The 19,861-nt window shown below is 42.4% G+C and overlaps 1 protein-coding gene across 1 annotated transcript in view; it reads left to right on the top strand.

The window, feature by feature from the left end:
* The window catches only part of LOC101159373 (calsyntenin-2), a 404,380-nt gene extending 385,844 nt beyond the window's left edge, over positions 1-18,536 (top strand). The window contains exons 13-17 of the mRNA XM_011483059.4: positions 2,887-3,057; positions 8,168-8,313; positions 10,259-10,382; positions 13,568-13,752; positions 14,979-18,536. Of these exons, the coding sequence (XP_011481361.1) occupies positions 2,887-3,057; positions 8,168-8,313; positions 10,259-10,382; positions 13,568-13,752; positions 14,979-15,188 (836 nt within the window). The 3' untranslated portion in view covers positions 15,189-18,536. The remainder of the gene's footprint in view (positions 1-2,886; positions 3,058-8,167; positions 8,314-10,258; positions 10,383-13,567; positions 13,753-14,978) is intronic.
* Positions 18,537-19,861: the final 1,325 nt, after the last annotated feature.

Here is a 19,861-nt window from a genome sequence, read left to right as displayed (position 1 = left end):
GAACTTCAATAGAAATAAATTAAGTTAGGAAAAAAGAATCAGTTAATTGTGGTGCAGTGGTTAGCACCCTTGCCTCACAGCAAGAAGGTCACTGGTTCAAGTCCCGGCTGGGGGACCTGAACCAGAACACCAATGGGGGCCTTTCTGTGTGGAGTTGGCATGTTCTCCCCGTGCATGCGAGGGTTTTCTCCGGGAACTCCACCTGTCATGTCATTCGAGTGAACAAAAGTTAAAAGCAGCTTTTAACACCTGAGAGGCAGAACTTCTTTTTTTTGTACATAGAAAACCCGCTCAGAAAACTTTATTAGACAAGAACATTCGTATATTTTTGAGGGTCAAAATCTAAACAGAACTTGTTTTATTGTCTTTAAAAGCTGCACTGCAGAAATGCAATTTTAAGCTCAATTTCTGTCCTTCATCATGATGATGATGCCACAAGACCATGTCCAAAACACCAAAATACAATTTTCATGGAGTGGGTGCTGTGGTTTCCTTTCTGCCTGTTTTTACAGTCCTCCCCTCAAATCCTCTCATGTACCTTTAAGAACGAGCCCGTCTTCCCACCCCAGGCACTTGCAGTGTCAGCTACAGCAATTTGTCCGTAATGCCTTGCCAGTTGTTGAGTCATTTTCTCTCAGCACACCGTTTCCTTCTCCACACAACTCTTTTGGCCCTTTCTTGCTTCTTTGTTCTCATGTCCGCCCCTTTTTGTCCCCATTACACTGCAGAGCTCTACCTGCTGCGTAGGGCCTGGATCTACCAGCAGACTCATTCTCTCAGTCGCATTGCCATGACCTGCAGCAAATGAGTACAACTCGAAAATCCAAGCCGCAGTCCCACAATCTGACCACAGAGGCGGGAGCCGCCCACCTGAGCCCCGAGCCCCGCCGCCGGCAGTCAATTAGGAGCAGATAAGCCGAGCGAGAGGGAGGCTTTAGCTCTCCATTGTGTGGTAATGTGCAGAGGAAGAGGAGCGGAAAGTGGCATTGCTTTCAGAAGGTAGAAAAAGTCTTTCTGTCTGTGTAATAGAAACCACAGCTGGGAGGGAGAGATTAGCTGGACACCAGGAAAAGACAAAATAGAAAGAAAGAAAGAAAGATGGAGTGAGTTTGAGGCTGAAACTGTGACAATGGAGCCCCATAATAGGCAGATTTTGTTTTCTCCCATGGCTTAAAGGATTCAAGATAAACTGCCTGTTTCTTTTCGCAGGGCAAGCAACTGTAGAGCCCCCCTTTTGCCCTCACCGGAGCTTTGCCTTTCCAATCATTCGTCTCTTCCTTCAGCCACCACAGCTCTGTCTGTCTGCTTCTATGACAAAATGACAGAATCTCCCTGAGGCTTAACCGGACACCTTCGGTAAAACCCAAGGTCACACGGCAGTTTTCCTCTTTTGATAAAAATAACCAAATGTTGAGAACATTTGTCTTCATTGTATGGAAGTTGGATTTCCATTTCTATGGTGCACTTGTTGATATCTACACCCTCGGCCACTTTATTAGGTACACGTTGCTAGTACCGGGTTGGATCCCCTTTTGCCTTCGTAACTGCCTTAATCCCTGGTGGCATAGACTCAACAAGGTTCTGGAAACATTCCTCAGAGAGTTTGGGTTTGAGTAAAACTTTACTTCTTGCAGTTTCTTCTCTAGTTTTTACTCTCTGGAAGCTTTAAGAGAAAAGAAATGTCCTCTTTAAGGTTTGCTGTTCATAATAAGCTCTAATAAGCTACATCTATAGGCAATCATTTTAAATGGGGTAAGTCTTGGTACACATTAAAAATTAGAACCAAAGATGTACACTCTTAACTAAAGAATTACAAAACTTAAATTAACAGTCCATTTTTATTACGGTTGTTGTTTTGCAGTTACTAGCTCTCCTCCCCAGTAGAACCTGTAAACCTTCAAGCTGGGATGATGAGCTGACTAAGAAAAAAGCTTTGGGCCCCTTGTGGGGGGGATCCCTGCAGAGTGTCAGGAAGAAATGCAGCATCTCCTCGTCAGAAACAAACCTTCCCTCACTGTTTTGCTCACTCTTCCTGTTTTTCTCTGCATCCTACTGTATGTGGCACACCAGCACACACACACACATATTTCTGTCTCAGCCCACTGGGATGTCGTTAAATGGGCATAGCTCCCTCTTTCCCTTGGGATCCCGGAGCGTAGGGAAAGGCAGGGTAACGATGAGAAGTGGAGGCTAGGGTTTAGTCGACTGTCATAAAGCTCCCAGCATCTACCTGGAGCTGCTGTGATGGGAGCTGTCGGAAGGAGCCGTGAACACAGACAGTCATGGGCTCCTGTGGTTCCGAGTTCACGGGTAATTGGAGTCCAGGAGTAGCTGTTGCCATCATGTCCTGGACTGTTGGAATATGGCTTTTTCGAAGCATGTGGCAGCTGCCTCCACAGTCTTTTTAGCATGGCAGCTGCAATTACCAAACAATTAAAAGGGAATTTACTGGCACTGATGTTTGTTTGGCTCATTAAGTGAAGCCAGTCAAACCAAAGGAGCACGACTGGTTTGATCTGAGCTGCAAAACCATGTATTTCAAAGAAAATGTCCCTAATTAACCCTTGTGCTATCCTAGTCACTTTAACGTTGGGAGTTGGGTCATCTAGACCCGCTAAACAGTGCTCTGAACCTTTTTTCTTCAATGATTTGTGATCTTCACTGGTGTCCATGGATTACATGAAATCTTTCCACCTTTATCCACCTTTGTCATGGTAGGGAGAACACGTCAATGGAAGGGGGGGGGTCATCTAAGATAGCACAAGGGTTAAAGATAATGAGTCCAGATGCAATGCTTTTATATCAAAAATATAGAAAAGGTCACACAATCTATATGAGCTCAATGGTTATGTATGGACGTTTGAATCTGGTTTGTGTTGTTTCTAGCACATCAGGGGGGTGTCCTGGAGGAGATCATTCACAACCTGGACTACTGTGATGTCCTGGTGTTGGGGGAGGAACTGAGTCCGGAACACGAGTCTCTCCAACTACATCGAAGCTCCATGCTGGGAAAACACCTGGACGCCACCAATTCCACCTCTGGCATGTCCATATATGGTAGGTCAACAAACAGTATGGCTAGTTCTGGTAATTTTTTATTTTTTTTTTGGGGGGGGGGGTTATACTTCCAATCCAATCCAATCCAATCCACTTTATTTATATAGCACATTTCTCAAACAAGCTGTTTCTAAAGTGCTGTACAGTGACCAAAAACCAGACAAAAGATTACCAAACAAAGTACACCAGTAAAATGAATAAAAATGAACTAAAAATAAAAGCAAGATAAAAACACATTAGAAGTATACTTCTAATGCTTCAGTGCATTCAGTGCTCTGACCTCGAAAAATATAAATTGCGGGTCTAAAGAGAAAAATCCATCCTGTGTAAACAATTTCTTTTGCCAAGAGAATCCAGGCTTGTAAATACAGAACTATATGCATGTCTTTTGGTTAAAAACCATTCATGTATGTTATCCAGACAGTCCATAAGTTAAATACTGTTTTTCTCTATATAAAGTATTCCCTCATTTATTGCGGTAGTTAAGTTCAGAAATAATTTGCAATAGGTGAAATCTGTGAAGTAGGATTACAGATGAAGGTTATAAAACTCCTGACTACACACTTTATACACTTTTCCCAGACAGATATGAACATTTTCTATATAGCCATGAGGGGCCCAAACAGGGTCTCATTATGCTGGTTCCAAGCTCGGATGAATAAAAAGAGTTGTGTCAGGAAGGGTTAGGGTTAGGGTAAAATCTTTGCCAAACCAAAATCTGAGACCAATGATATCCATGCCGGATCAGTCAAGGCCCTGGTTAACAACAACCACCATCAGTACATTCAGCAACAAGGTGCCGGTGGAAATTGGGCCACTGTTGGTCCAAGAAGGAGGACAGCAGGCAGGAAGGGAGAGAAGAGGAAAGTCATGAGTGTTGGACTGAGACTAGAGAATGTTGGAACTATGACAGGAAAAGGTAGAGAGTTAGTTGACATGATGCAGAGGAGGAAGGTAGTCATACTCTGAGTCCAGGAGACCAGGTGGAAAGGTGGCAAGACTAGACACTTAGGAACAGGGTTCATGTTGTTCTATCATGGTGGAGATGGGAGGAGAAATGGAGGGGGAGTTATCTTAAAGGAGGAGTTTGTTGGGAGTGTTGTGGAGGTATAAAGAGTGTCAGATAGAGTGATGAGTCTGAGGATAGAAATGGAAGGTGTGGTGGTTAATGTTGTTAGTGGGTTTACCCCACAGGTAGGATGTGAGCTGGAGGAGAAGGAGACATTCTGGTTGGACCTTGATGAAGGGATGATGAGCATCACTGGAAGTGAGAGAGTTGTCATTGGTACAGATTTCAATGGACATGTTGGTGCAGGAAACAGAGGTGAAGAGGAGGCAATGGGCAGGTTTGGTATCCAGGAAGAGAAGAGACAGGAACAAAGAATGACCTATAAGAGTGGAGGTAGAAGAACACAGAAAGACTACATCTGGTGTAGACGGTGTAATCTGAAGGAGATCAGTGACTGCAAAGTAGTGGTAGGTGAGAGTGTTTCCAGACAGCATAGGATGGTTGTGTGTAGGATGACTCTGGAAGATAAAGAAAGAAAGGGCCAAGGCAGAGAAGAGGACAACCTGATGGAAACTGAAAAAAGAAGAATGTATGATGACTTTTAAGAAGCAGTTGAAACAGGCTCTGTAATAATAATAATAATAATGTGATCGGGAGACAGGTAGGAGTGTACTTGGTGTGTCACCAGGAAAGACAGCTGATAAGGAGACTTGGTGATGGAAAGAGTAGGAGCAGGTGTGTATACGGAGTAGGAGGCTAGCTAAGAAGAAGTGGGACACTGAGAGGACTGAGGAGAGTAGACAGAATTACAGGGAGATAGTGTGAGGTGAAAGTAGAGGGGTCAAAGGCCAAACTAGGGGTTTATGATGACTTGTATGCTAGGTTGGGTAGTAAAGAGGGAGAAACTGACCTTTACAGATTAGCAAGGCAGATATGAAAGGACATGCAGCAGGTCAGGGTGATTAAGGATGGGGATGGTGATGTGTCGACAGGTGTCAGTAGTGTTGTGGAAAAATGGAAAGAATAATTTGAAGAGTTGATGAATGAAGAAAATGAGAGGACAAAAAATAGAAAGTGTGACTTTTGTGGAGCAGGAAGTAACAAAGATTAGTAAGGGTAAACTGAAGAGGGCATTGAAGAGGATGAAGAGTGGAAAGGCACTTGGTCCTGATGATATACCTGTGGAGATATGGAAGTGTCTAGAGATGGAGTGGAGTTTCTGACTGGGTGGTGCAACAGGATCTTGGGGGGTGAGAAGATGCCTGAGGAATGGAGGAGAAGTGTGATGCTGCCCATTTTTAGGAATAAAGGAGATGAGCAGAGTTGTGGCAACTACAGAGGAATAAAGCTGATGAGCCAAACAATTAGGTTATTGGGAAGAGTAGTTGAGGCTAGACTAAGAGCAGAAGTGAACACTTGTGAGCAGCAGGATGGTTTCATGCCAAGAAAGAGAAATACAGATCCAATATTTGCTTTGACAATAATTATAGAGAAGTGCCGAGGTCAGAGAGCTTTACAGTGTCTTTGTAGATCAAGAGAAACCTTATGACTGGCTACCCAGAGAGTGACAGAGACGTGTGTTAGATCAGTGTTTTTCAACCTTTTTTTGAGCCACAGCACACTTTAACCTTGACAAAAATCCTGTGGCACACCAGCATCCAAAAATAAAATAAAAAAAAAAAAAGGAAACGCTCATAGTCTGTATTAATCTACAGTCCCTCCATGATCTCACATGCATTTTTGTGATAATTGTGGCAGAAAAAGCTGGAAGCTGCAGTTGTTTTTTTTCTAAAAGATGTACCGGTAATAAAAGTTAAGTTAAAAGATTCAAAAACTGTTTGTGTGTTCGTTGTTTTTTTAAGACGTTAAGAGGAGAGACTCATTGTGCGCTAAGACTTGCGCTGTCACTTTAACCCAATGCATCATGGGAGATGTAGTGGAAAAATCCGCCGACCGCAGACAGACTCTCGTCTCTGAGCTTCATTGTTTTGTTCACTTGTTCCACGGTCTGATACCGGACTCTGTGGAAAGCTACAGCGCTAAAGACGAGCTTTAGCTGGTATTTTAGTTGGAACTGAGTGACTTTATGAGCAGAATCGGAACAAGGAAGTGAAGACTTTAACCACTTCTGATTGGTCAGACTGATGACATGTGATTAAGACTCCAAGTATGATTGGTGGAGACAGTTAAAGGGGCGGGACTTTTCCAAAAACAGAGTTTAAGCTGCGGCTAAATCGCGGTACCGTCATTCTTATCAAAATGTCTTTAATAGAATCAAATAAACACAAAGAAAAAAGTATTTTAGGATCTTTCATATTTCTAACTTCTCAGTATTTTATCAGGGCTTGTTTGGATGAACACAGAGCTGATATATTAATGAGGGCAATTTCCCTTGCCGCGGCACACTGGTTGAAAAACACTGTGTTAGAGCATTTCAGGACAGCTCTGAGCCATTTCCTGTTTGCAATGGTGATGGACAGGCTGACAGATGAGGTTAGATGGGAATCATCATGGACTATGATGTTTGCAGACGATATTGTGATTTGTTGTGAGAGCTGGGAAAAGGTGGAGAAGAAGCTAGAGAGGTAGAGGTTTGCCCTGGAAAAGAGAGGAATGAAGGTTACTTCCAGCAAGATGGAGTACATGTGTGAAAGACAGGGACCCAAGAGGAAGAGTGAGGTTACAGGAAGAAGAGATAAGGAAGGTGGAGTATTTAAAATATCACGGGTCAACAATCCAGAGGAATGGAGAGTGTGGAAAAGAAGCGAGTGCAGGCAGGTTGGAATGGGTGTAGAAAAGTGTCAGGTGTGAGAGCAGCTGAGAGCAGCCATGTTGTTCAGCCTAGAGACACTGAAGAAAAGTCAGGAGGCAGAGCTGGAGGTAGCAGAGATGAAGATGCTGAGGTTCTCTTTGGGAGAGACCAGGTGGATCAGGAATGAGGACCACACGTTAGAGGTTCTGGAGATGACAGACTGAGACGGTTCTGACATGTCCAGAGGAGAGACAGTGAATCTATTGGTGGAAGGATGCTGAGTCTGGAGCTGCCATGTAAGAAGAAGACCAAAGAGGAGGTTTCTGGATGCAGGGAAGGAAGACATGAAGGTAGCTGCTGTTAGAGGAGAGCATGCAGAAGACAGGGTTAGATGGAGGAAGCTGAATGGCTGTGATGACCCCTGAAGGGAAAGGCTGAAAGCAAAAGAAAAAAAAACATGAATATTTTGGCACTTTTCTCTCTTGTTTAATCTCTCAAAGTTCAAACATTCACTAAAAAGATAATTCCAGAATTATAAAATGAAAACAAAGATCTGATGCAATTCAGAGTTATGTAGATTTAGCAATTAAAACACATTCACTTCAAGAGACACAAGATGAAGGAGGTTGACTGGCAAGGTATTCAACCAATCAGGAGGCAGAACACAGTACTCTGTTTAAAAAAAAAGCAAAACTCGGAAAAATGGCGGGAGGTGAACTATAGCGAGAGAATGGAGTATTCCAACAGTCCAGACACATTTTCTGACTGCGTTTGGCCCTGCCACCACAGCCAGATCTGCTGACAATGTTAGCTTAATGCAGCCAGTTCAAACTTGACTAAAACTTTGTTCTATCAAAATAAAAGTTTTGGCTTCAAAATTTGACTTAAAGCAAACAAAATCTCCACTGAAAAACACCCCCCCCTCTTTAGAATTCAGGAAAATCCCTCTTTATTCCAGGTCTTTATCAGCCCACAGGCCTGTTTTCCCTTTAACCCTTGTGCTATCCAAGGAACTTTGACATTGGGCATTGGGTCATCTAGACCCACTAGACAGTGCTCTGAACCTTTTTTTCCAGGATTTGTGATCTTCACTGATAACATGAAATCCTCTCCACCTTTATCCACCTTTGTCATGGTAGGGATAACACATCAATGTAAGGGTGGGGTCATTTTGACCCTGCAAGATAGCACAAGGGTTAAAGCAGGTTATCTTGGATTGTAGGATGCAAAGACTTCTACCATGTTGATGACTGAGCTACATGTGGCTCATGTCTAGTCAGAGCAATGATGCTGCAGGGTTTCGGTGCACTAGATTCCATCCCTAATTGCTTTGTCATTCCAATTCACAGGTGTGGACTCCATGTCAACCTATGAGCAGGTAATCCGACAGGTGCGCTACTACAACTGGAAACCAGAACAGCAAACAGAGAGAAGGTTTCGCCTGACCTGCTCAGAGCTCAATGGTCGCTACACCAGCAATGAATTCAACCTGGAGGTTAGTTCCTCCGCTACTATTCCGTCTCACTGCTGAAGCCTTTACTTTGGACGCAGCCTTTTATCCACAGAACATTACATCAGCAAACCTATCCAGTGTAAGACTTTTTAAAATAAAATGCTGCTTTCAACATTAACAGATGCTTTTTTTGTTAACCCTGATTTTGTTGTTCATTGTGGCTCAACTTTCATTTCCCTTTTTGTAGAAATATTAAAGTCAATGGTGTTCCTCGGAAGGATTAATACAAATGTACTTTTTAATCAATATTTTAGTATCTTTGGGGTTTTTTTTAGTCTGGTATTTTAAGCCCTAATTGTTTGCTCTGAAAAGGCATTTTCCTAAATGCTTTAAAGACTTCACCGTTGGAAAGAAACAAGTGCGTTGAGGTCAGGGAGGTTTCTGTCTTTTGTAACGACGGTTTTATTCTTTTTCTGCGCTACAATCTCTACAACGAGGCTAATGGTTCAAGATTAAACTAACTCAGAGACATAAAATGTTCATTATGAGAAAATAAAACAAACTAGTGTCCGCCAGGACCGTTTCTCTTCATGGAGAACAATAAATAAGAAAACTATTGTCCTGAAAAATATAACTCAAGTTTAACAGATGTGTATTTTATCAAATTTGACCTAAACCTCAACCTTTGTTTCCTCCAGCCAGGACTTCCTTGGAAAATAGATTCTTAATCTCAATGGGACATTTCCTGGGTAAATAAAGGTTAAATAAATAAAAAAAAAATAAACCAAAACCAATCAAATTTTAAATGTCAAGCACAAAGAAGATGGATGTATAGAGGGCTTCGGTAGAACAGACAGCAAGGTAGATTGTTTCAGAATTTACTCTGAATATTGTTTGAATTGTTATTTTGATCAATTCTTTGACTTATTTAAGTGTTTCTGGTTGTGAATTATTACAAATCTGCTTTTTACAGTTATCATTTTGGGCTGTGCTTTTTACAAACCAGAGAAGACTTGGCACAAGTGATTCAGGGTTTCACTCAAAACTAGATGTAAATGGTAACATGGCGTCTACTCACTATACATAGTGCTTTACTACCTTTTTAGCAGGTTTAAAGTGCTCTACAGTGACAGTCCCATTCATCCATGCACACACTCATGCACACACTCATGCACACACTGATGACTGTTCCGCTGGCGCCGACCTATAACCACCAGGAGCAATGTGGGGTTCAGTGTCTTCCTCGAGGACACTTACTGTAGGCAGTAAGGGCAGAAACCAAACCTGCAATGAGGTCAACCACTCTACCTCTGCACCACGGTCACCCACATGGCAAAAAGATGGAGAAAAGAAAGTAGGATTGGTTAGCAGATAATTGCAAATGTTGAAACAGCATGACACGGCCTCCTATACTGTAGAAACATGATCAAAATGCAAACGATCATTAATAAGCACTAATATTATGAAGTGATATTTGTCACCACATTGCAAACAAAACTTTCTAAGTTGCAAATAAAAATATTAAATATTTGCTTTCAAATACTTTTTCTTTGCTTTCAATTTTTTTTACCCTATTCTTGATTATAGCATTTTAAAGCAAACATATTTTCATTTGATACTTAGAAAGTATTGTTTGCAATGTGGTGGCATAAATATCACTTTATCTCATATTATTTTCATGATGCTTCATGAAGTTCAAACTGCAAGAAGTCGATTGTGCAGGCAAATGGACGTCATGAAAACAAAATAAACCTTCTCGGCACACTGACAGAGCAGTCTTCCACATAAAAAAATGTGTTACAGAGCAGCGCAGAACTCTTCGTCTTCCCCTGAGGTGTTTGCACCGAGCCCAGCCTCTGTGACAGCACCAACGTTCCCACACTGCTCTGTGCGATAAATGTCTCAATCGGCAAAACGTGTCAACAAGCCAGGGTCTGTCTCTGATCCCCACTCCAGTTCAGTTTCTTTCTGCTTGTCCTCGACTCAGGTGAGCGTCCTGCACCGGTCAGCAAACATGGAGCATGTCAATCACATGGTGGCCCCCCCTCAGTACATGCAGGTGGTTCACCACCCGTCCATGATCAGCGACTCGTACCCGAGCCATGCATCAGGTAAGGAAAGAGGCTGATTTTAGGATGTGACTCCAAACTAATAAAAGCCTAGAAAGCCTTTTTTTCTTCATGAAAGAGGAAGGCAACAGAAAACTGATCACCTCATTAGACACTACGGCGATCATTTTAAGGAATTTCCATAACTACATCCCCCGGTCACGAATATCAGTCAGCAAAGGCCAGCTTTAATGAAACTTCCTTCCTTCCATCAGTTACTGACAGTTTTATTAGTGTTAATGAGTGAAATTTACTGTCACATGGTGAAGAAAACACTGTGCTTTGGTTCTGAGGATCTAGTAGAACAATAGAAATGTTTGTGTCATAAACAGACTCTGTGTGGGAAATAGAAAAGGCACGCTTTTACTGCATGACATATATGTCTATCTATAGATAGCAGCCAAGCAATACTGAGCAAACTGAGCAGAGAAAAAACAAGAGGCATCAGCAGTGGTCCCACTAAAGGAATTATTCCTGTAGGTCTTTCAAGAAACACTCGCTCCTTTTGACTTATTTTAGCGTTAATTATGATTGTGATATTTTTAACCACAAAAGAAAAACTGTCATTTTCTAGGACATAGTTTCTGCAGAGCAACAGGAGAAATTCACCACTGAGTTGTGGCAGGAAAGGCATCAGGCCAAAACCGCTGACTACTAAAGACATAGACACAGAACTGAAGACCCAGAGAGGCTTCCTTACCCTCCAGTGTTGACATTCTTTAACAACCATGAAGTCGGTTTGTACTTCAAAGTGATTTGTAATCACTCTGATCACATTGGTCACAGGGCCATCGGTGCGGAATCGCCCTGGTCGCTGAGGAATGTGACACCCACTGATGACATCACCCGCTACTGGAACTTTGTGCCTATAGAACAATCTTGTCCAAATCGCATCATTTAACCTGAACTTATTTCGAGTGATTAGAGAACACCATGATGGAGCAACTCTGTCCAGAAAAACGTCTTTTCAACACTAAAGATGATGAAAACGTAAATGAAGAAGTAAAAGTAAGTGCCCCAAAGTTAAGCCTAAATTACAAAAACACACATTGTAGGTCAGAAGATTCATAATCCCTGTTGAAACAGTAAAATCAGTCCAAGACAAGAGGCCTTGAGCTCTGATCTGTGTTTCTTAGCTGTTGGACAGGACAAGTTAGAAAAAAGTCATCTGTAGGAGCGTCTTTGGGACAGACATATTGGAGGACGTGTTTGTCCACTGTAGACAGTGATGCATTTGTTGAAAGACTCTTTACAGATGACACTGCAGTCAGAAAGCCTCCAAATAATAAAGGAATTTTGATTCCTGAAGGAGAAGAAGCCTAACAGAGGCTTAAACACAGAAAATCGCTCCATAAGACTCAGGATGAATGTGAAAAAATGATGTCAGCTATTCATCCCAGGGTAAACAACATCCAAGGAAACACTCAGCCCCACTTTGTAAGTTTGTTTATCGCACTGCTCCTCATGTTGTTGCTTTCTTTTCTCCTCCTTCTGTGAGGACGGGAAATCGGCAGCAAAGAGAGCACAGGAAGGAGGAGGAACACTAGTCTTTATCTACCACACGAGATTTAATTATTCATCAGTGTCTAATGGATTCTATTTAGAGTCCTGGAGAGTTCAGTGGCCAATGCTGTTAACAGCTCTGAGAGCTGGAGGGAGTGTGAGTGAAAAGGAGGTCAGGGGAGCACGGAGGGCGGTGGGCGGCGGCTATCACAGAGCAGCAAGCATGGAGGCAAATTTACTAAATGAAAGGAGAAATATCCGAGTGAATCTTCAGACAAATTTGCTTGTGGCATCTGGGCAGATTTCAGCGGCTGATTTCAGCGTAGGCCTTCAAAGAATGAAGACGGGGATGTGAACGTGTGCAGAACGCCCAGAGGTCTCTCTCGGAAGACGATCGGATGCTGTTTGCTGTGAAAGTATAGATTCAACTGTCGTTTAACCCTTGTGCTATCTTGGACGACCCCCCCTTCCATTGACGTGTTCTCCCTACCATGACAAAGGTGGATAAAGGTGGAAAGATTTCATGTAATCCATGGACACCAGTGAAGATCACAAATCATTGAAGAAAAAAGCTTCAGAGCACTGTCTAGTGGGTCTAGATGACCCCACTCCCAATGTTAAAGTGCCTAGGATAGCACAAGGGTTACAGGGTCCTATAAACACATAGACACACAGAAAAGCAGAAAAAACAGATCAGATAAAAAGAAGAGTTGCTTGTCATCTGAACTGACTGAATGTGCTCAGAAACATCCTCCAACTGTTTGCCATATTTTCCGGGGTATAGGGCACATCGGATTGTAAGGCCCACCTTCAGTGAATGCACACTTTTTGAACGTATGTCATGAAGAAGGTGCACCTTCTCATTCATTTGAATGAGAAGAGGCACTATAAGATAGATCTGTCTGCCTGTCTGACTCGAGGTGTGTAGATACGCACTAAGGTCACTTAAAAGTTCTACTTCAAAGTTGACAACTCATACTTAGTCTGTTTATGTACTAAGAAATGTACTATGAACAGCTACACAGCAAGAGTACACAAATGTTTGTGAAGAGTGTCTTCATTCACTAAATGACATGCATGTACACAGAGGCAGAGTGTTTTAGGTAAATATTTACAGAAGCCTGAATTAAAAGGCAGATTTTCAGACTATTTTTTCTGTCTAGCAGTCTTGGGTTGAAGAGCCAGCTGCTGTTTTTTTCCTTTCACTGAAGAGCGCTCTAATCACAGCTGGAGTTCATGTTGATGGGAGCAGTCACAGTAAGCCAGTGCAGTAAAGCTGTGTATTAAACGGTGATAGGAGCTAACAGGTGCTAAACAGCAACAGAGGGAAGTGCACAGCTGGATTAGAGCTCACTGAAGTAGTCTTCTTTCTACATTAAGCCTCATTTAAACTTTGGTTTGCAGAGAAGAAAAGATCCTGATGCAGAGACATTTTAAAGCTCTGGTAGGACTGAAGAACCCACCAGAACGAGCGTTTTATGCACTCGCCTTTGTGGATGAGAGGATATACTTGAAGGTGAAGTGCAGGAAAAACATGTTTGTTCGATTTCAAGAGAGGACAGAGGAAAAACCGAACAAAGATTCAATAAACTTTTTCATTTTCAGGGACTTCTAATTTTAGGAGAAATCTGTGCTGGGGGGTTTAAAATAATTGTAGCTTGTTACTCTTTTCTTCCTGCTCTTAGGTGTACCCAGTGCTGCCACAGTGATTATCGTGGTGTGTATCGCCGCCCTGGTGGTGGTGGTGGTGCTGGGCATTTACCACATCCACGTGACCCACCAGCAGGAGGTGAGGTTGGAAGACACGGCTAAAGAGGAAGACGAGAGCTGGGATGACTCCGCTCTGACGATCACAGTCAACCCGATGGAGGTAGGAGAGTCTTTTGGGGGGGTGTTCGCGCTAAGGTGGTGATCAGAGGCCTCCAACCTTTTTTAGGCTACGGACCAGTTTAATGTCTGACAGGATTTTCACCGACCAGCGTGTACATGGCTGAAGTTGGCGTCAGATTTTTCTTTTTTTAGCTTCCAGTTCCTCTTAACTTTTGAGGGTGAAGTAAATCTTCAGCTTTAAAGCTTTATTTGTAAATTTGATTTTATGTAGGAACCATTAAAATGTGATATAGATTTTCCCTTAATCCATAACTGTCACATTGGAATAAAATAAATCAGACGCCAATTTCAGCCTCCTCCAACGTTTAAGGTGCAACAGCTAGACACAAAAAAACAAAAACTACACGCACTTTAACCCTTGTGCTATCTTAGATGACCCCCCCCCCTTCCATTGACGTGTTCTCCCTACCATGACAAAGGTGGATAAAGGTGGAAAGATTTCATGTAATCCATGGAAACCAGTGAAGATCACAAATCATTGAAGAAAAAAGGTTCAGAGCACTGTCTAGTGGGTCTAGATGACCCAACTCCCAACGTTAAAGTGTTAGGATAGCACAAGGGTTACGCAGCTTTATCAGCAGCGTCATGGTAACATTAGACAGCCAGTTTTCTGTTCAATGCAGCTCTCTTTTATTTTGTAATCACTGGCTCATCTTCTGTTTCCTCACTGGACCTTTTCTTTGAAAAGAAACGTTCCAAATACGTTTGTTTTTGCTATCTTTGCTAGCCTTTGTGTTTAGCAGTCAGCACAGCTGTTTTAGGAACATAGTGGATGTATTTTTGACTCGTGACAGAGTGACTTGACAGATCTTGATGTCTGACTGACCTGATCAGAATCAGATTATGAATAAAAAGGTTAAAATGTGAGTCATGTTTCTGTCCCAGGGACCGGTACTGGTCCACTGCCTGGCGGGATAGGGACCACTGCTGTAGAATAAATATGAGCAAACTAAAAATGTAAAAGGGTATGTGATGGAGGTGTTGTGTGTTATGAGTGGTAAAAATAATAGAAAACTTCTTGTTAGTGTTGGTTTGATGAGTACAAGAACGTTTTCAGTCAGAGCTCTAGCAGGATTTCTGTTTGGTACTCCCATCATTTTGGGGGTTTCCGCCCCCAAACTGATGTATTTGCATCATGTTTGCCAGGGATTTGGTCTGCAGTGACCAAAAAGACCAAACTGTACTCCACTGCTGTTTTCTCCCCAGAGCCTGGAGGAGCCCCAGGCCCCAGAGGAGGAAGCAAGTGAGGAGGAGGAGGAGGAAGAGGAAGAGGAGGAGGAGGAGGAGGAAGATGACGATGACATCACTAGCGCCGAGTCAGATGACAGCGAAGAGGAATTGGACGTCCAGCTACCCCGAGTGCAAAGCTCGAGCAAGAAGAGCCACAGCTGGGACAAAACAACAATAACTTACTGAAGCACTCTATTCCTGTGACACACACACACTCACTGAAACACACCTTCAAACCACATGGCTAAAGAAAAAACAAAAACTTTTTACGAAAAAGTAGGTAATATCGCCCCCTACTGGAAGATGACAATAAATCATGCATTGAAAGAATTGAAGGTTTTGTCACCTTTACAGCTGATAAAAATAATGCAAGACTAAAGCTTTTTTCAACATAAAGGTTTGCTCACACCCCCACCCCCTTCCCATCATTAACACACACAGCAACACAATTCAGTTCCGACGCATCGAATTTTACGCTGAGATTTCTGATGTCCCACATGCAAAATGCAAAAACAGCCTTTATTTATGAAAAACAAACAAAAAAAGTTGTATAAGTAAAGAAATGAGACTATTTTTGGTTTGAGTATTTATTATTTATCAGTCCTTATTGTAGCCAATGTGGCAAAGCCAGGGGATTTTACAGAAAAAAGCAGATTTTCAACAGTACACAAAAATAAACAAAAAAAAGGAAAAAGTAGTCGTGACGTCCTGTTGAACCAGCCGCTGCTTCTGTGAGCTGGCCTTCTGGGTTTTTGGGGAAATAAACTAAAGTCTCCTTACATTTTTATATCCTCACTTTGTGTAAATATGGAGTATACAATAACCCCTTCAGAGAAGACTACCCTGTACCCTTTACCTGCACACAGCAGGCCCCACCTTTTCATGTGTCTGTGCACACCCATGAGCCCCTGAGCCTGCAGGAGTCCTTCCACAGCTCATCCTTGTGTCTGTAGTTCGGTGTTGGCATCGTCCCAGCGGACGTCAGGGCTGGATTTGTTCGGGTGGACGTGCCGCTGCCCCCTCATTGACCAGCTCAGGCCAGAAACGGCGTGTGACATCGTTTCACTTCCCTCACTTGCAGTGTAAGACGTGAGCAGCAAAAATAAAAACGTGAAGAATAAAACTGCAATTGGAGCCCAATAGCTGGAAAAAACAAACAAATTCCAACATAGCTTGAGAAATGTTCACTTAAAGTACAAAAAAAGAAGAATATCAACTATATTTAGCTGAATAATAAAGTTTGAAGAAAAACGTTTTTTTTACAAAACTCAGTCGCTGTCTCTCTGATGCTACGTTCACATCAGGCATGTGGCACGTGTTCTTGAACACGCCAAACACGCATTCTTTAATGCCCTATGGTGCTCACTCTGGACATGCAGGGAGGGGCTTTTTCTCCTTTTCTACAGTTTACTAGCGCATGTCCGCCACCCTCAGTTAGAAGAGTCTTGGTGTGAAATGTCAAAGACGTCCAAATCTCATGAATCTCGCTCCAGCCTTTTTCTTTCACAGCTCTATTCCGATACATGAAAGACTCGGTGTCGTAGAATTCCACATGGACACAAACCACAAATATTGATTTATCCTGCATGATGACATTTCAAAGAGTATGCCCTTCCGTAAAATTAAAAGGGAAGTCATCCCGACATCCCTACCAGATCTGAGTCCCTGATTGGTCAAAGTTAGACCTGCTTTAACTTTCAGCTTTTGTTCAATTGCCACACGTTGTGTATGTAGAACCTGAAACCGGTCGTAAGAACCTGGACAGCGATGCATGAGCGAGGGTTCTGAACGCAGAAGCCCAAAACCGTGTTTACAGAGACTTTTCATTGGAAATGGTCACTTGAATGCATGTTGCTGAGGGCGGTGTGGTCTTCAAGGCTCAGCTTCATGATGGCGCGCGTGAGACTCGCACAGAACTGAGCTGGTGACAGTTCTCTCTAAAAATGAGATCAGGCAGAAAAGCCCCCCAGGCCCCAGGTTTGGTTTCACTTTCACTGGTTTGGTTCTTAGAATTTTGGCTGCTTTACTGCGACGATCAGGACCTGTGCTGTCGTGAAGAATCAGTGACTGAACAATTGAATTTATTGATCATCAGGGTCATGAACCCGCTTCCCAATAGAATCCCAATACAACAGAGTTGTGTGGAAAAAAGTTTCAACCTTGGACGTTTTAGGATTTTCCTTTCTGTTGCAGATTTCTTCCACTTCTTCCACTCATGTTAACGTCTCTTGGTTTTGGAAAATTCTACCAATTTATAGTTTCATTAAACTTTTTGCATCCCAACTAATTCATTTAACATTTCTATAATTAAGGCAATTTAGCAATTAAACAAACAAATTTGAGCTTTTCCGAATTTAAACGTAAACATGAAGAACATCAATTGAATGAATAGTAGTCATAAATTGTATTTTTGTTTTGTTTCTTTCACAAAGCTGACGCCTACAGGCAGATCTGTTGCTTGGAATGTAATTGATTAATTCAGATTACCATTTCCCAAATCCTGTTGTATGTCATTTCAATCAAAAGTGTTTTTTTATTGTCAATGGGAATCCGTTGAACTAAAAAGACAGAAGTTTGGTTTTCTGGTTCTGTTTTGCCATCGGTGGATCACGTTTCCACTTACAGCCTTTCAGGTTGAACTGAAATCCTAAACTAGAGTCTGTTCTTGGTCGTTTACATTTCCTTTTCCTGGTTAATTGTTCTAAAACATTTCTGATGAATCAGGTTTGTTTGATTTAGTGACACAGCAGTCCGTCAGGGTTTACTGCATTTAAAAATATCAACACAGTCGTGGCGATCAATACTGTAACCTGTGCAAATCGATGTATTGAGATTCCAAAAAGGATCAATGATTGGAAATTTTAATAAAGCATTTCAGTAAGGACAAATAAATTGGTGAGCGGTCCACGCCGGCTGCTCGAGGAGCTCCTGGATTTGAAGTGGGAGGAGTGGAGAGCAGAGTCACGTCGCACATAATCAAACGTTCTGTTTTTGCATCACCGTGAAAACGCAGTTCTCTCTGATCATGGCCGCTCTGACTGGAACGTCTGAAACCTCGATAGCACAGAATCCACCAACCACGCCGTTGGGTCTGTAAGGGAAAACCCGTCACGTGTGTGCTGTCTGAGTCCCAGAAGCTGGGAGACGGCGCTCGCCTTGCACAGCTGCTCTGTGGGCATGGAAACCTATTGTATGTGTAAACTGTAGCTGTATTGTATGTTCATGTAAAGATCTCAGATGTCGTTTGAGAGTTTTCCTCATCTGCTGTGACACATGGTCTTGTGATTTCACCTTACTCCTAGCACCCCCCCAACCCCACCCCTCACTTGAAACCTTTGGTGGACTTGCATCGGCCTCACTCCTATTGTTGTCCTGACCTTTGTTTTAGAAGAGGGCGATGGAACGAGCATCGAATCCTTGTGAAACGTGTCAACGCTTTTTTCTTTCCTCTGGACTCTTTGGTCTGTTTTCCTTTGGAATGGTCACTGCAGCACTTTCTGTAAATTGGCCAATAAAACTTTGTTTTAGAATCAAGCTGTGGGTCCTTTGTGCGTGTCTGCGTGTGTGTGTGTTCTTTGTGAGGTCATTATCTTGTTATGAAAGCAAAAACAGTCAGTAAACTAGTCAGTAAGTAAACAGTCAGTAAACTAAAAAAAGCAGAAATTACTTTTAAAATGAAGCCATAATAAAAATCTTCATAAAAGACACTACAGGTATTTTAAATTGGTTATAAAATCATATAACTGAACTTTATGGTGCATTATCTTGATTGCTTCCAGTGGGTTTTGCATGTATGTTCTTTGCTGCAGACCACACAAGCATGTAAAATACAATGAGTTTAAAACTCCACCAGTTTAAAAACCTACTTCGATGAAATGGTGTTTTTAACATGTTCTTGTAGCCTTTTTCTCATGATAGAGGACATGTATATAAAAAGCTAAAAATTGCAATTCTGACTATTTCTTTAGTAAAACTTTTGTGAATCAAAAGCCGACAGAAAATGTTAATTGAAAAAGATTTCAATGTAAAGAGCAGTAATGTTAGGGTTGGGGCTGTAAGATAGCAGGAGAGCTTGTAAACAGCTCTCAGTTATTGGTGATGGGAAGGGGGGGTGGAGTTACACTGCCCACAACTTAGAGGCAAGTTTTTAGGTTTGTCTAAAAACATCATTAAAAACCCATTAGGAATGCTTTGAGAGTAGATCAAAAGATGATCAGAGTGGGACTTTTTGGGACATTTCTGTTAGCCTTAGTTGGTCAACCTGACAACCCAGAGACGAGACCCGGGCGCAGAGCAGCAGTGGAAAACGCTCCTCTGAGCCTCCCTTAGTGCTGGTGCAGAACCCATGCAGGGAAAGTCAAGCAGTTATAGCTTTAGCTTATGTGCTGAAAGACAAGTTAAAGGAGTGAGACACAGTAACCTAAAGTGACAGACAGCAGTCTGTCACTTCAACAATAACAAGCAGAATTATGATGTCATTGCCGTAATTTCAGTACTATAAGGCGCACTTAACCCTTGTGCTATCCTAGGCACTTTAACATTGGGAGTTGGGTCATCTAGACCCACTAGACAGTGCACTGAACCTTTTTTCTTCAATGATTTGTGATCTTCACTGGTGTCTATGGATTACATGAAATCTTTCCACCTTTATCCACCTTTGTCATGGTAGGGAGAACACATCAATGGAAGGGGGGGGGGTCATCTGGACCCCATAGGATAGCACAAGGGTTATTAATCCACTCTGGAGGCTCTGAGGGTCCGAAGGGGCATTCACGTGCCTGCGCCTTAACACTCAGTGCGCCTTTTGTATTTTTCAAAGACTGAAAAATCCCCCGTAACTGAGACCGTGCCCAATGACC

The sequence above is a fragment of the Oryzias latipes genome, chromosome 13 (assembly GCF_053564925.1).
Source record: "Oryzias latipes strain Hd-rR chromosome 13, Olatipes_Hd-rR_3.1".
Taxonomy (NCBI): Eukaryota; Metazoa; Chordata; class Actinopteri; order Beloniformes; family Adrianichthyidae; genus Oryzias; species Oryzias latipes.
This window is presented reverse-complemented; position numbering and strand designations above follow the sequence as displayed.